Below are 15,770 nucleotides of genomic sequence, written 5' to 3'. Positions count from 1 at the left end.
TTGATGACCGGAAATAGCGAGAAGGGCTCACGTTTCAGGGACAAGGGGCGGGAGGGTGCAGTTGGAAGCCATTGCCGTAACGCGTCTTCTTCGAGGGTCGGTCGTGCAAGGAGGAGAAGCGGGCCAGAGGGCGCCCTGTCAGCGTCGGGTGGGACGGCGGGTGGAGGGGGGAGGGGAACGGGGTCAGCGCTTGGCCGGTCGCCCGGGTTCAGGTGGTCAGCTTATGAGGTGCGGTCGTTGTAGCCAGCCGTTGCCTTATCCGGCCACGACTACCTGATGGGAAAATCCGAATTTCTTACCCATGCCAATCCATGAAACCATGCTCTCCCATCGGGCCAAGATTCTGATCCTGATCACTGATCACGGCGCAAGGATACAGTAAACCAGCCTCACTGGTAAGATGCAGCTTTTGCGTCGGGCTCGAGCTCGTGCATACCTGTCAAGCCACATGTCATTCCGCGACTGTCGCCCCGGAGGCTAGATTGACAGCCTCGGTCAAAGTGAGCTTACATCCGCACTTTGTGGCTGCCTGGTGCGCCCCTGTGCGCCTTTTCCTCAGGAGCGGTCGGACCTAGTGCGTCGTGCGTATCCTGCGATGAAGAAACAGGCCAGCTACCTCAGGTGATCCACAGATCCACCACCCGAGTTACATACAAGCCCTCGAAACGCACCGCACATGACAGAATGGAAGGCTTCGCAACTCGCAAGCATATGATCCCCTGCACGATCTGATACCCGACATGCCGAGTCACCTCCCCCGTTGGCGCCAACATCAGCCATCGAAGCGTCGCGTCGGCCAGAGAAACAAGCTTCCGAGTCGCCATCTCGATTCCTGATCAAAACGCTACCAGTTGACACCAGTTGACAGTGTCCCCACGTTCGATGCCGACTATAGCATGTGCTTAAATACAGGGTGGTTCATCACTGATATGTCTCGCCAAATCTCCAGCCCTTCTCGCACCACCATGCACATAGTATCTGCCTGATACAGTTCAGACAAACTTCGCGTACTGGTTTTTACAACAAAGTTCACAGCGCAGCGAGCGCTGCATGCATGTGGAGCCAGCTTGTCAGCCACGAAGCGGGCAAGCGTTGTGGACAGATCGCAAATTGGAAAAATGTCAGATGGAGGTTTACACTGGTTTACATCGCCTTTTATAGACGGGGGATGATCAAAAGCTAAAATTGAAAATTGGCGACGACGTTGCGGTGCACGCTCCCGACTCCCGACGGCATCCTCCACAACCTTGAGCTTGAAGGCGGCAAAACATATTTTCCAGCTATCCAGAGCCAATCCGGAGGCAAAAACGAGTGCGCCGCCGCCGCACATCACACGAGCACGTCTGTATCGCCAAGGGTCTAAGACACCAAGCTTACTTAGCATGTACTTCTTGATGTACTTGGCCCCTACTTATAACCCTTCCATTTGCCCATATGACTGGCCGCTGTGCCGCTGCCCTGTCGTGGGAACGCCCTCAATCAATCCGCATCTCTACTTGACCGTTGCAGGGGACACAAGGGGACACACGTCTGCACCAGCTCACACCGACGTCGACGTTCTCATCGAAGGTCCAGGTTTTCAATTGGCAAATACCCCGAGGAACAACCACCGGTCGCGACCTCACGGCGCCAGCACTCCCGCCTTCTCACCCTGCCCGAAGCATAACGACCATTGAGCGAGCAGCTCTGCGCTTCGAGCTTCGACGCGGAGATGCAACAGCGAACTCGAACTAGCGCATCGCGGCGCCATCACCATCCTGGAGGCCTGATCGGTGAGGGTATCCCGACGGACACCTCCAGCTTCGCACATAAAAAAAACTTTTATTGGGCCCCGGAATCAAAAGGGGCATCTCGATAGCGCTAATGTCGCATGAAATTATGCAAGACTTTCAAAGTCAGCGATGTGGCCTTGGTGCGGAGGCTAAATCGCGAGGTACGAGCTCCTTGGAACGTGATGGTATCTGCGTATATGAAAACTATAGACTAACAAGCTCAAGCTGGTGCAACTGGGGTATAATGCGAGTACTTCTAGCATTTAACAGAGTTCTCCTCGATGGTTTCATTGCCAATTACAGCCAGTCCTTTACTGTGCTTCTTACAAATCAAGCACCGATTCTTGGAAGATCTCCGAGGAGCTGCAGCTGAGCTGAGACGCCACCCCCGAGTAAGCTCACTAAGGAGAACGTTCTTCCTGCGACAACGGAAACGAGTTCATTTTCAAGTAATGGGCGTAAGCCAAATTGGCACTAGAAGGCCTCGTGCGCCGCCTTTCTTAGTGCCTGGATTGCGCCCAGTCTTACTCGAGACTTCGGTTTTATGGCATGATGATTAGACACACATACATTGACGAATGCATGGCATCGTTCAATCGCCAGTAAAATCGCAAATATGAGGGTGTGGTGCGTATGGAGGTTCGCGATGGGACGGTCTCTATGTTTACTTGGCCTGCCTGGCGTTCGTGGCCTCAGAGGTACCACCCATCGATGTCAACTAGGCCCAGCGTGCTTCAGAGTTAAGTCGGAGAAGGAGAGCTAGGGTGGAGGTCGACGTACACCCACATCACTATCAGCAACCAGCTTATCGCGGGCAACGTGTTTAGCGCCGGTGGCGCAAATGCCGCACCATTTTAGCTCTGAGCGTTGTTATAATTAGCACGACGACCTGTATTATCATCAGAGGGTTTTTGGCCAGCGTTTCAACGCATAGAGGCGGTGAGGAATTGCATCCTCATCAGCAAATACAGTGTACCTTGTTGCCACTGAAAGCCTGAGGAAGGGCATTGTTTCACGGATAGGAAGCAGATTGGACAGCAAAGTGCCAGGAAAAAGGCGATAGCATTTCCTTGAGCGAAGGGCTTAGATAAACTCACCACTAAGATAATCTGCAGAACATCAAGACTCTGAGACAGCAGGCCGGCGGCACAACCTATGGGACTGACAAGTCCCTACACGGTGAGCGCGTCCGGTATAAGACCCAAAACCTCGGAACTAAATATCAAGCAGCATGTCTTTCCAGATGGAGAAAGGAGAGCGCAAATTCTCGGCAGGGTGCCTTATCCGAGCTAGAAGAGACGAGCCTAACAGTAGCGCAACCACAGGTAGTGCTAGGTCATGAGATCCCCGCGACGGATGAGCAGATACCTTGAAAAAGCAGAAGCCGAGAGCCAGGCGCGACGCAGCAAGGCCGTTAAGTACATGCCCGTGAGGAACGAGCGAGCAAGGGGGCCGCGGTGCGTCAGCGTACACTACGTTTCTCGGGCCTGCTCGGGCCCAAGAAGAATGAGCGGAGGAATCAACCAATTGCAAGTGCATATGCCGGGCACAGCCGGCGGAGAGGCAGAACTTCGGGAAGAGCCGAGCGGCTTCATCGCATCCCGCGTCCCAACTTTGAATGTTTGGCCGAACGCCGAGGTCGCTGAATCATGAACGCTATTGACGTTTTTGCTACAGTCGTTTTCAATTCGATAGACCAGATTTCACTCTTGTGGAGCGTGGTGCCTTGTTTACCGGCAGTGAACTTAGTAAGCCTGTTTTCCCCATGGGACACACAACTTTTTTGCTGTTGTCCTCTCGTCCCTTCGCGTTTCTTTGCTGCAATTTTGACTAAAAATGACTTATCATCTCTGAAAATGCACGTCACCTACATCCTTGAGGTTCAAGCATCATACCTAAGCACTTAAGCCTTGAGACCAGAATTAAGGCCCGCCATTGCATACTTCTGCTCGAAGAGATAGCAGGATGGTAGTCCTGAGCGATTCACGGGCTCGCCCGTCCCTGACTCTATGTCATCGTCATATTAGGGATTCTAACCCTCCCAGTGCATTCGCGCACTCCAACGGGGCTCCAAAGGTAAACAGAATTTCTTGCTCCACGAAAGCAGAAACTGGTCTATCGAAATGAAAACGACTGTAATCAACCAAAACTTTCTCGGCGGACGGATGGCTGTGGCGAGCTTTCACCCTACGTGGTCCGACTGAGCTTGGATCTCGCGGTAGCATTGAGGCCTTTTAGGATCTTCCATTTTTTCGCAGATGGTCGGACACTCTGTATTCAGCAATACCCAGTTTCGAAATATCTGAAACATCAATACCTAGAAGTAAAGTATGACGAATTCATCCCGGCATAATTTAGAAGAAGAAACATCGTGTAAGGGGTCTCTCAGAGGGTCTTAATCGCATGATCAACATCAGTCTAGTTCATCGAGGTACCAACGGCTGCACTGGCTTGCTCAGAGTCGTCAGCGTTCTGATAAATCAAACGGTGGTTTGAGAACTTCACGAGATCTAACATTCCCAACTAACAACGTACACATCGTGTCTAACTGCACAAAACTAAAAGTACATACTCCATTCCGACTTCCTCATGCCTGCCCACTAACAATCGCACCATCTTCCTCCTCATTCTCACCCACCGCCGCCTCCGCCTCACGCAACAGCGCCTCCAGCTCCCACTTGCCACTAACATCCGCGTCCCCACGTCCACCGCTCCCTCTCCCCTCCCCTTTCTTATTATCACTTACAACCACCTCCCCACTCTCCTCCAACCACTCAACACCCTTCACACGCACAACCTCCCCGAGCTCATCCTCCCCCGCCCGCGCCAGCGCCCGACAGACCCACACGAGCGCCAGCACAGTCGCCCACACTCGCTCGCTGACCCGCCTGTCCGCGGGGAACCGCGTGCGGCGCGCGAGCGCGGGATGGCCGAGTGCGGCGGCGAGGTGGGGGGTGCATGTGGATGGGGGGAAGGAGCCGTCGAATGATTGGAGGGCGAGCAGCGTTTGGGCTGATGGTGCGAGGGGGGTGCGGGGGTGGGCGGGTGGAGGATGGGTTTGGGGGGGTGGTTGGGTGTGCAGATGGTGGTGTCTGGCGATGTGGGAGGGTGCGAGGTTTATGGGACCGAATACTGGGGAGGGAACGCGACCGACGGGATCGTCGTCGATATGCAGATGGCGCGGTGGACTCGGTGTGCGGCTGCGTGTCCAGCGAGAACTCGATGACGAGCCGGTAAGCGAGCTGAGCGTCGAGAATGTGCGAACGCTGGCGCTGTCCGAGCCGCTAGCGTCGCTGTACCGATGTTGCGTTGTACGTGCGCCAGAACTCTCTGTTCTGAATGAGAAAGCGACTGACTCGGTATCGCCATTGATATCGCCCAGCCCGCCCGGAAGGCGTCCACGGTCACTCCCTACTGGCGGAGCACTCGTGTCTGCATACGGAGGGCCGAAAGCCATGGTCCATGCACCATACGCCAGATTTGTGAGCCCATCAAGTATTCCACCCAACAGATCATCGCCTGAGCCGTCAGGACCAGCCGCTCCTGCACTGTCCTCCCAATCGCTAGACGACGCGCTCTCGTCATTCCGTTTCTGTTTCTGAAGTCCAAGACGCCTCGCGAGCATCGATCGTCCGAAGCTGAACCTAGACCGCCCACCAGCCGGCACGCGAGAGCGCGCAGTCCCCTCGTCAACAGCGACGAAAGACGTATACTTGCTCGCGAGCTGGTACCGCACGCCAAGGTGGACGACAGCCGCGCGCTTGGCCTCCTCGAGCGTCGGCTCCGGCCGAACAGTCGCTGGGTCCGTGGGCACGTCGGGCTTTATCCGCGGCGGTGGCGTTCTGTTCTCCTCGATCTCCGTGATGAGTCGGCGAGCGGCGAGCGCATGTAAAAGCGGGACATCCGCGGAGTCGCTGGTATCGTGGTTCTTCGAGAACGGGATGATCTCGGTGACTGGCACATCAAGTTCTACCGTTTCTTGCTCTTCCCCATTCCCCATCGCGCCCTGCTGATGCACACGAAACCGCGCGTGGAGGCGAATATTCTTTGGAACGGCGTCGAACGTCGTCAGCGCCGATACAGCGAGACGCATATCGGGAAACACGCGCGTGATCTGGTGCGGCGCCTGCTGCACGTCCCCGCCTCCCACCGACGCCGCCGAATCAAAGCGAACGCCACCTGCCCTAGTGCGCCTTTTGCGTGCATCGCAGTTCCAGTCCACCTCGACACTCTCCACTGTCCTCGTCCGCCCAGCGTTGAGTAGGCGCGCACAGCGTCCCGTGATCTCTTCGGCGTGAAGCGCGAAGAGACATTCACCTTCGCCAGCACGAGCGATGCGCTCGCACACGTCACTAGACACCTCTGGGCCTATCCCTAGCACAAAGACGCGCAGCGGGGCGGCGGGAGTAGAGGCGGAGGCCTGTACAGCGGCTTTGACGACGTCTGCTGGCCCTTGGACGTCGGTGACCTGTACGAAACATGAGTTCTTAATGAATCAACGTTGAAATAAAGCACATACACCTCCATCCGTGAGGAAAAACACCGCCGTGGGCCGAGAAGTGTCGCGTCTGTCGAGCGCAAACCGCAGCGCGTTGGCCATCTCCGTACCTCCATAATCCGCACCCATCGACTCCACATGCGCAATCTACACCCCCCATCAGCCCGCCTCCCAAGCACCACGACAAGAGCACTCACCCCGCGCCCGAGCGTCTCCTCAGCATACACCACACTCTGCGGCCACAGCCCGTCCACGTGGCTCCCAAAGCTCACGACATTAAACCGCGTCTCCCGCGCAGGCAGCGCGCGCAACAGCACCGCCAGCGTCCGCTTCGCCGTCTCCATCGGCGCGCCGCCCATGCTCCCGCTGCGGTCGACGACGAACACGTACTCCTGCGCACGGACTGCGCGCGGCGCGCTCCCGGAAAAGGTAGGCACGAGTGTGAGGTGCATCGCTACTGCTCCGTGAGCATCTGTCGGGTGGCGCGAGGCGAAGCACCGAGGTGCGTCGAGTCCGCGCGCGTGTATGCTCAGCACGAAGTCGCCCGCGAGGAACTCGGGCGAGGCCCAGGAGGCGGACATGCGCCGGGTCGAGCGGCGCCCGGAGCGCGTTTTGTAGCGCAGGAGGGTGATAGGGTGCGTTGGGCTGCGCAGAGCGAGGATCTCCTCGCTTGTTTGGACGTCCACGCGGATGGTCAGCCGCGTTTCGCCTGGAGATGCTGAGGCGGAGGATGCGTCGAGGATGGCCGCTGGAGCGGGTCCGTATCGCGGGGCGACGGCGGTAGGAAGCTGCAGACGGATGTGATCGCGGATTCCTTCGTCAAGCAGATCCATGACAAACTAGCGAGCCAAGGTAGACAGCGTCAGAAGTGATGAACGACAGAACTACGACACGATACGCACCACCAGCCGTGTAACCACACTCATCCCACTCGGAACAGACCCAACCGAGATCGTAAAAACTACACACACCCCACAATTAGCCCTACCACCCCCACATGGACGCCCAAACCGCACAGACGGCAGCCGCACTCACCATCATCCGTCACCCACTCGACCAGCCCCGCCTCCCGTCCCTCCCTCACCGCCCTTCCAAACACCTCCTCCGCCTCCGCGCGCTCTCGCGCCTCCCCACGCACACCGCGCCCGTCCCCGCGCTCGAGCTCGAACGCACACACAGATGCGCGCGCGGGCAGCGGAAAGACGTACTTGGCGCGCCCTGTAGCGCGCCCCGTCGGGGACGGGGGGTTGCGGAATGTCTGTGTGAGCGCGACGCGCGCGCCGACTGTTCGTCCATCGAGTCCATCCGATCAAAGGTAGTTCGCGGTGTCAGCAAACGTAGAGAGGGAGCGAAGAATAAGTGGACCGACGCACCGTCCACGACCCACACGGGCATATCGACACTCTCGAGCTCGAGACGTCTCAGCACCGTGCCGGAGTTCCCGGGCTGGGCAGGGTCGGGGGAGGAGCGATAAAAGATCCCAGCTTGTGTAGTCATCCCAGGCGCTCTCTCTCTATAGGCTAGATCGCCTCAGGCTCTTGACTCGAGGGCTCCTAGATAAATACCCCATCGCATAGACGCCAGACGGAGAATCTGGGAATATATCAGCGCACCCCGGTCCTCCCAAGCATCTTATGTGCCGCGTGGCAGAGGAAACAAGCAACAAGCGACGCGTTTGGCTCGCAGGACAAGATGTATGCGGCAAGACGAGCAAAGGACGGCACCCGCGTCGCCTTAACGCGCCTACACGTGCACCTTCCCCTATCTCGTGCCGAACACGCGACCAACTCCCTCTTCTCCCTCGTCCAGAGCATTTCCTTTATGCCTCAACACAAGTGCACGAAACGCTCCAAGCTCGGACAGGATAACAAAACAATCTAAAAAAGAAAGAAAGTGTATAATTTCAGTCCCAAGGCCTGCTCTATCCAGTCCAACCTTTGAACAAAGACACTACCCCGCGTTATTCAAGTCTCCGTCGCTACTGTATCTGTACGCCCCTCCCACCACCCACACTCTAGAGTCTAGAACAGGGTCCACCCTCATCGACATCCACGCCCACGCACCCACACGCGCCTACGCAAACGCCGCCTCAGGCTGCTCCCGGCTCCCGCTAAACCCATACTCCTCCCCCTTCACAAACGCCCGCGTGCACTGCGCCATCGTCACACTCGCGCGCGAAATCGGATCCGTCATATAGAAATTCGCAATCGGCCGCACAAACGCGCGCCCGGACACCGCCGCGCCCCGCGTGCGCGCCTCGAGCGCGCGCAGCCCCGCGAGCGCGATCGGCGAGGACGTGCGCTCGCGCGCGTCGTACCGCACCAGCGAGGGCGAGAGCTCCCACATGCGGTCGCGCAGCGCGAGCACGTCGTCGTATGGGAGCGGCGAGCCGGTCGCTTCTGAGATGGCGCTATTACGACACAGAGTGTGTTAGAGTACGAAGCGCAGTAGGAGATGACGACTAACCGGATGATCTTCCAGTCCTCCCTCGACGCCCCCGGCGGAGGCACAGCCGCCCGCCCGAGCTGCGAGCGGCCCTCGGTGTTGATCCACGTCGTCGACTTCTCCGTGTACGCAGCGGCGGGGAGCACAACGTCCGCAAGCGACGCGCCGAGATCGCCGTGGTGGCCCTGGTACACGACGAACGCGTCGCGCGGGATCGACTTGGGGTCCACCTCGTCCGCGTTGAGCAGGTACACGAACTTGGGCTTTGTTGTCGACGCCTTCTTCGAGGGCACGAATCCGACCTCGTAAGCCGCGGGCCGCGACGCGATCTAAACCACGGCATGAGTAAGCGTGTTGAGACTGAGGAAAGGGCGCTTACACGCTGCAAGACCGAGAACCCATTCCACTCGTCCGTAACCAGCGTCTCCTTATTCTTCTCCACAAACTTCGCAAGCGCATTAAACGCCGCAGCACCGTCCGCCTGCTCCGCCAACGCACTCCCCACAATAATCATCGGCTTCTTCGCCGCCTTGAACTTCTCCGCAAACGCGCCCTTGCCAGCCACAAAGTCCGCGAGCGCCTTCGCGCCGTCCCCAAGGTAGTCGTACCCGTACGCCGTGTCCGCGCGCTCGCCGATGAGCCCGACCTCGAGCCCAGTGTGCAGCCAGCTCTTGCGGATGCGCGAGTTGAGCACTGCCGCCTCGTGCCGCGGGTTCGTACCAACAAGCAGAATCACGTCCGCCTCCTCGACGCCGGGAATCGTGCTGTTGAACAAATAGTTCGAGCGCACGTCGACGCCGTGCACCGGCGGCGCTGTCCCGCCGGCCTGGTCGAGCGCGAGGTTGTCCGACCCGAGCCGGTTCACAAAGTCCTTCATCGCCACGAGCGTCTCCGTGTCTGCGAGATGGCCCGCGACAGCCTGGATCTCGTCGCCCTTGGCGCCGGAGGCAGCGAGCCCGTCGGCGACGGCTTGCAGGGCCTCCTCCCAGGACGCGGGGACGAAGCGGTCGCCCTGCTTGAGGAGCGGCGTGGTTAACCGCTGGAACTTGAGCCCGTCGTACGCGTAGCGCGTCTTGTCGCTTATCCACTCCTCGTTGACATCGTCGTTCGTCCGCGGCTGGATGCGCATAACCTGGACGCCGCGCGAGTCGACGCGGATGTTGGAGCCGACGGCGTCCATAACGTCGACAGACTCCGTGTTTTTGAGCTCCCATGGGCGGGCATGGAACGCGTATGGTTTGCTCGTGAGGGCACCGACGGGGCAGAGGTCGACAATGTTGCCGGACATTTCCGAGTCCATCGTCTTCTCGACGTACATGCCGATCTGGAGGTCGTTGCCGCGGCCCGTCGTACCGAGCTCCTCGACACCGGCGACCTCGTTGGCGAAACGAACGCAGCGGGTACATTGAATGCAGCGGTTCATGGAGGTCTTGACGAGCGGGCCGAGGTCCTTGTTCTCGACGGCACGCTTGCCAGTGATTTCGTGGAAACGCGTACGGTCGGAGCCATAGCGCATGGACTGGTCTTGGAGATCGCATTCACCACCCTGGTCGCAAATGGGGCAGTCCAGGGGGTGGTTGGCGAGAAGGAACTCCATGACGCCCTCACTGATGGGGCGTGGTCAGGATGAGAGGGCGGCGGGATGATGTGCGGACTTACCGCGCTTCATGGACAAGGGGGGTGTTGGTCCAGACTTTTGAGCCAGGCATGGCGGGCATGGCGCTAGAAACAAGGTTGAGGTGATTAAGATACAAAGTAGACAGCATTTGCGTACCATGATGCAACGGGTTTGGGCGACCTCTCGACTTCTACCAAGCACATACTACGACCACTCGTCAGCAGGGTCCTGGGGGTGACTAAGCAATGGATGGGCATACCGGCAGTTACCTGCGATAGCAAGTCTGAAGCAGTGAAAGTCAGCAACGCGTCCAGAGTGGGGAGGCGGAGGTGACTAACCGGTCATGGTAGCAAAATCTGGGGAACCATCAGTGTATGCGCGTGCGGAGCTGTCGGATTACACACCTTGGGATATTAGCACCGGCGGCCTCGCAAGCTTGAATCAAAGCGGAACCTAGACACGAAGTTGAGAAAAGTCGAGCCCTCTCCCGGAGAAACGGAATGAAAAGTCCGGGCTAACCTTGCGGAACGGTCACTTCCTTTCCATCAACAGTCAACGTGATGTCGGCCTGTCGTGGAGCGGTCGAGCTGAGTTGTCTGCGTCCAGCTGGAGCGAAACAATGGTGAGCGAGGCGTCCAGGCGCGTGAGGATGATGGCAGCGACGAACCTTTACGCGACGAGCTGGAGCAGACGGACTTTCCGAGTCGTCCCGTGTTGGTGCCGCGCGAGACAGCGCGAAGCATACCGGCTGAACCAGCCATTTGGGGTTGGAGGTGGGAGTTGGGCGGGGTCTGCGCGCTGTGCACGCAGAGGGGAGTGTTGTTGAATTACGGGATGGGAGAGCTGGTCGTCGTCTTACACAGCGACCAGCGGATACGTCGCTTCATTATTTCAGGCGGAGTTGTGTCGGAGTTTGTAATGTCGATCGCTTGCCGAAGCGGAAGATTGCGGACCGAGAGACCGATTCTCTGCTCTCATCGTCCACCTCGAGCAGGCATGGGCACTCTTATTTTAAAACATGTTGTCAAGCCCATATGCAAGAGAATGCTGGGTTTGAGTAAATATTGAAAAATATTGTGTCCATAGCCAGGTATTTGTTTGACCAATGGCGACTCTTGTATTCCTAATATCTTTCTAATTATTTTACTAAAGCTAAATCGACATGATATAACCGACTGTGACACATTTCTACGCTCTCTATCATGCCCAGGTGCTCTAATATTGCAATAGGATGCTCTGGTACGGCCAAAGAGTGGATGGGGAGGATTCGACCACAAAAGGATGACCACGTGTTGACCATGTTTTCTGTCCGAGACAGCGACCACGCGCCGTCTTGAATACAACATGTTCCTCCTCATCGCCTTGCCATCCCACATCTCCTCACGCGCCTATTGTCCACTTTATAAAACCTAGCTTTAATCGCCGTCTGCTGCAGACCCCCGCCTCAGACAGCAGCTTTCACACTACCCATGTCCACCCAAGCCGGCATCGTCTACCGCCCGCCGGACCAGCGCGACCTCGTCCGTCTCAAGCTCGAGACAGTCGCCATCAGAGCATGGATCGTCGACGGTGCGCCTCCCTTTCTTCCTTCTTCTCCCTCGAGCTGAGCTTCGTGCGTAGTATCAGCGCGGATAACCATCAAGCACACTTTCAGCAACTTCACCGCCCGTCCCACAGGACGAGCCAAGTTCGTCTGCCCTCTCCCACCGCGCTCGAGCGTGTGCGCGTTTGAAATGCGGCATCAGGACGGCCGGCTGGTCAAAGCCGAGGCACGCGAGAAGGAGGAAGTGGCTGAACGCCTCTTCGAGGGCATGTTCCGCGAAGGGCGTGCAGCAGGCTTGGTAGACTGGGTCGCGGACGATGGTGAGTAGTATGGTCACATCGTAGCGGCTTTTTAATCACGATTATGCTAGTCTTTACAATCTCGGTGGGATCAATACCCAAAGGAAAGATTGTAGCAACACGGCTTGTGGTGCGTATCCTCCCCCGTACATCCAACATATGTTCTTAACAGACCCACAGTTCATCATGGACCTACTAGACGACGCAACCCCCTCCTTCATCCGCCTCCGCCTCCCCTGCTCCATCGCCCCACTCTCCACGCCCCTCCTCTCCCCCGCCCGACCACCACCACCCAGCACAGCACCCCTCTCCCCGCTCACCGGCGCCCTGGGCCTCGACACCCGCCCGTTCGCCTCCTCCGCACCAAAGAACGAAACCCGCATAACCATCCACACCGACGTCCAAATGGCCTCCGAAATCACCTCCCTCCGCGCGCCCCCCTCCTCCCCGCACACGCTCTCCATCGTGCGCTACCGCACGCGCGCAGGGCAGCGCAGCACCCGCCGCATGTCCGCCGTGTACCACGCCGCGCACGCGCACCTCGCCGAGGACTTTGTGCTCGACGTGCACGCGCGCGACCTCGACATGCCGCGCTGTTTCGCGGAGGTGCATCCCGATCCGCGGTCGCCCGTGCGCGGGGTGAAGGAGAGCACGGTCGCGATGCGGTTGACGCTTGTGCCGCGTTTTCGCGTGCCGAGGGTGATGGGGCAGGAGTACATTTTCTTGCTGGACCGTAGCGGGAGCATGCGGCTCGGGGAGGCGCCGATTGGGGCGGCGAAGCGCACGTTGGCGGTGTTGCTGAGGCTGTTGCCTGCGCACGATACGGTGTTCAACGTGATTAGCTTTGGGGATAAAGCTGATGGGTTGTGGAAAAAGAGTGTCGTTTACAATGAGGAGAATATGAACCGCGCTGTGAGTTCCCATCTCTTCTGCTACGGATCAGCCAGCTCACCATACGCAACCTAGATTGCCGAGGTTCACCTCATGGAGGCAGACTACGGTGGCACCGAGCTCGTCAGCGCTCTCAAATTCGCTTTCAAGTCGCGCGACACGTCTCGCCCCACTGCCCTATTCATCCTCACCGACGGCGGCGTACGTACGTTCTCTCGATCTCCGAATACAACTCACAACCCCTCCCCAACAGGCCTACGAACAAATGGACATCTCCCCGCCCACCGCAGCCGTCACCAAAGCCGTCCTCGCCTCCGCCCCCCACGCCCCGCTCCGCCTCTTCGCCCTCGGGATCGGCAAAGAAGTGTCCCGCGACATGTGCTTCCGCCTCGCACAGGCCGGCAACGGCGAGTGCGTCTTCGCGCGCGCGGCGGAGCACATCACGGGGCGCTGCGCGCGCCTCGTCAACGCCGGCCGCGCGCGCGCGATCGAGCGCGTCGAGGTCGACTGGATGTACGGGCTCAACGCGAGCGCGATCGGGGTCGCTGCGTCGCCCGCGGGGCTCGGCGCCGGGTCCGAGAGCGGGCGCGCGGGTCGCCACGGGCGCGGTGCGAGTGGCAGCAGGCAGGGCACGGGCACGGGCGTGAGCTTCGACCCCGTGTCGCCGGTCTCGCCGTCGTGGCAGATCGTCGGCGGGCTGGGGCGCGGTGTGCGTCTTGCGCCGCCGCCGCCGATTCAGCAGGCGCCGCACGCGATCACGCGGCTGTCGCCGGCGGCGGGTGCGCATGCGGCTGTGGCGGTTTCGGCGCTGACGACGCTGCGTGATGTGCCGAGGGATGTGCGTGTGCGTGCGCGCGTGCAGGGCGCGTTTGCGCGTCCCCCTGATGACGGCTCGTCGGGGGCGGGTGCTAAGAAGGCGGCGACGGAGGAGGTGTCGATTCTCGTGCCGGTGACGGAGGTGAAGCCGTTCAAGCATGGGCAGAAGGCGGCCTCGGGGTCATCGCAGATCGGCGCGAGCGAGGCGGATAGGGAGGCGCAGGAGGAGGACGCGCGCGCGGACGAGGTGCCATTGTTGCATGCGCTCGCAGCGCGCAAGCTCGTGTTCGAGCTCGAAGAGGAGCGCATGCCTCTGCCGGACCCGTTGGGCGCCGCGACGCCCGAGGAGATTCGCAAGGCCGCGATTGCGAGGTTGAGCGTCAGATACGGGCTCGTGAGTGAGGTGACGGCGTTTGTCTCGGACGAGGCTATCGCGCGGGGCGGGAATCGAGATCGCGATAGGGACAGGGATGGGCATGGAAGCAGTTCGGGGAGGAGACGCGCGCGCAGGCGGAGCCATTCCACTTCCACGACATCGACGACGGACGCGTACGGATATGGAGTCGGGTACGGCGCCGGGGCGGATGCAGGGAAGATGGTCGACGCGCTTTTTGGCGGCATGGCGGCCCTCGCTTCTGGTGTGTTCTGGACCGTCCTCGGGCCTTCCTCTTCTTCTCTTCCGTCTGGGTCAGCTCGCTCAAGAGGCGATTCCCTTCGTCGCGTTCCAGGTGCTTTCAATAATGCGGGCGTGGATCGGAGCGACGCGGGGTCGGCGGTCACGGCCAGTACGCGGTCGAGCGACGCGTTGTCGTCTGTTAGTGGCGGCGCGGGAAATAGATCCGGGTATCGGTCGGAGTACCGTTCAGAGTACCGCACGGAGTACCGCACGGAGTACCGAACGGAGTACCGAACGGAGTACCGCTCGGGAGCGGCGAGCGAGGGCCCGACCAGCCGAACAGGACGGCAAAACAGCGGTCGGAGGCGGGTGGACTCGACGGCCAGCTCGGGGTACGGCTCGGACAACAGCGTCAAGACCTTCACGACCATCAGCTCTCTCGAGGGCTCTTCAACGTGCACGAGCCGCAGCTGCAGCCGCACGCCGTCGCCACGTCGCAGCAGCCGCACGGCGGACTACGACCCAATGACGCGCGCGCCGTCGCCCGTGTTCGCGCCCATCTCACACGCCCCCACACACATCCGCGAGCAGTTCCTCGCGCAGCTTCCACCAAGCCCCGACTCGCGGCCGCGCAGGCTTACGAAGCCCAAACCCCCGCGCAACGACGCCGAGGCCGAGGCCGAGGCTGCCTCCGGCGTGGGCGCAGGATCGGGGATATTCGAAGGCGCGCTCCCCATTCCACCGCCGCACGACGTTCTCCCGCACCCCGCTCCCGACGCGTCTGCCGTCTCCCCCGCCCTGGGCGAGGGCTCGAGCGCGCTCTCGACGCTCGATCAGAACACGTACACGCTCCTGCACCTGCAGTCCTTCGACGGCTCGTTCGAGCCCGACCTGCGCATCGCGACGATCGTCGGCGAGCGCCCGCTGGAGCGCGGGCGGGCGCTCGTGCCCGGTGTGGGCGAGCGGGTGTGGTGTACTGTTGTGGCTGTTACGTGGTTGCAGCGCTCGCTGAGGGCGACGGGGGAGGCGGATTTGGGCGAGGCGGTGAGGAGTAAGGGTGTTGAGTGGCTCGAGGGGTGCGAGGAGGTGAGGAGTGGGGAGGAGGAGGGGGTAGAAGTGCAGGGTAGGTGGGAGCTGGAGCTGTTGTTGAGGGAGGGGGTTGAGGCGCTGGAGATGCATGAGAGTGGGAGCGAGGCGTAGAGTGATCTATCGGAGATTTGTGGAAGCTAGTTGTACTATACCAATTGGACTGATGGATATTTACTTAGAGAT

General features: G+C 59.8%; 3 protein-coding genes across 3 annotated transcripts; 1 reads left to right on the top strand and 2 right to left on the bottom strand.

Annotated features, from left to right (window-relative positions):
* Nucleotides 1-4,359: 4,359 nt before the first annotated feature.
* Nucleotides 4,360-7,767, bottom strand: CONPUDRAFT_154882 (uncharacterized protein; the record flags this gene model as incomplete). Its single annotated transcript, XM_007771687.1, has 6 exons — nucleotides 4,360-6,240; nucleotides 6,292-6,417; nucleotides 6,468-7,109; nucleotides 7,173-7,231; nucleotides 7,306-7,554; nucleotides 7,644-7,767. 6 exons carry the CDS (start codon nucleotides 7,765-7,767, stop codon nucleotides 4,360-4,362), a joined length of 3,081 nt encoding a protein of 1,026 aa, XP_007769877.1.
* Nucleotides 7,768-8,159: 392 nt separating this feature from the next.
* On the bottom strand, nucleotides 8,160-11,166 carry CONPUDRAFT_106027 (NADH-ubiquinone oxidoreductase). Its single transcript, XM_007771686.1, has 10 exons — nucleotides 11,001-11,166; nucleotides 10,853-10,939; nucleotides 10,738-10,786; nucleotides 10,672-10,689; nucleotides 10,593-10,616; nucleotides 10,490-10,537; nucleotides 10,375-10,437; nucleotides 9,095-10,322; nucleotides 8,737-9,044; nucleotides 8,160-8,680 (listed from the first exon to the last, which is right to left on the bottom strand). The coding sequence occupies exons 1-10, from the start codon at nucleotides 11,092-11,094 to the stop codon at nucleotides 8,344-8,346; spliced, it is 2,256 nt and encodes a 751-aa protein (XP_007769876.1). The 5' UTR covers nucleotides 11,095-11,166; the 3' UTR covers nucleotides 8,160-8,343.
* A 636-nt stretch (nucleotides 11,167-11,802) lies between these two features.
* On the top strand, nucleotides 11,803-15,698 carry CONPUDRAFT_154880 (uncharacterized protein; the record flags this gene model as incomplete). Its single annotated transcript, XM_007771685.1, has 6 exons — nucleotides 11,803-11,902; nucleotides 11,954-12,196; nucleotides 12,247-12,305; nucleotides 12,356-13,087; nucleotides 13,142-13,267; nucleotides 13,320-15,698. 6 exons carry the CDS (start codon nucleotides 11,803-11,805, stop codon nucleotides 15,696-15,698), a joined length of 3,639 nt encoding a protein of 1,212 aa, XP_007769875.1.
* Nucleotides 15,699-15,770: the final 72 nt, after the last annotated feature.

Source organism: Coniophora puteana, assembly GCF_000271625.1.
Source record: "Coniophora puteana RWD-64-598 SS2 unplaced genomic scaffold CONPUscaffold_8, whole genome shotgun sequence".
Taxonomy (NCBI): domain Eukaryota; kingdom Fungi; phylum Basidiomycota; class Agaricomycetes; order Boletales; family Coniophoraceae; genus Coniophora; species Coniophora puteana.
Note: the sequence above shows the minus strand (reverse complement) of the source record. Positions and strands in the feature narration are given on the sequence as shown.

Coding starts and splice junctions, on each gene's coding strand:
- CONPUDRAFT_106027 (XM_007771686.1), bottom strand. CDS start 11,094: ATGGCTGGTTCAGCCGGTATGCTTCGCGCTGTCTCGCGCGGCACCAAC. Junction 10,787..10,852: donor GGAAGTGACCGTTCCGCAAG/GTTAGCCCGGAC, acceptor CTTCGTGTCTAG/GTTCCGCTTTGATTCAAGCT. Junction 10,538..10,592: donor GCTATCGCAGGTAACTGCCG/GTATGCCCATCC, acceptor GAGTGGTCGTAG/TATGTGCTTGGTAGAAGTCG.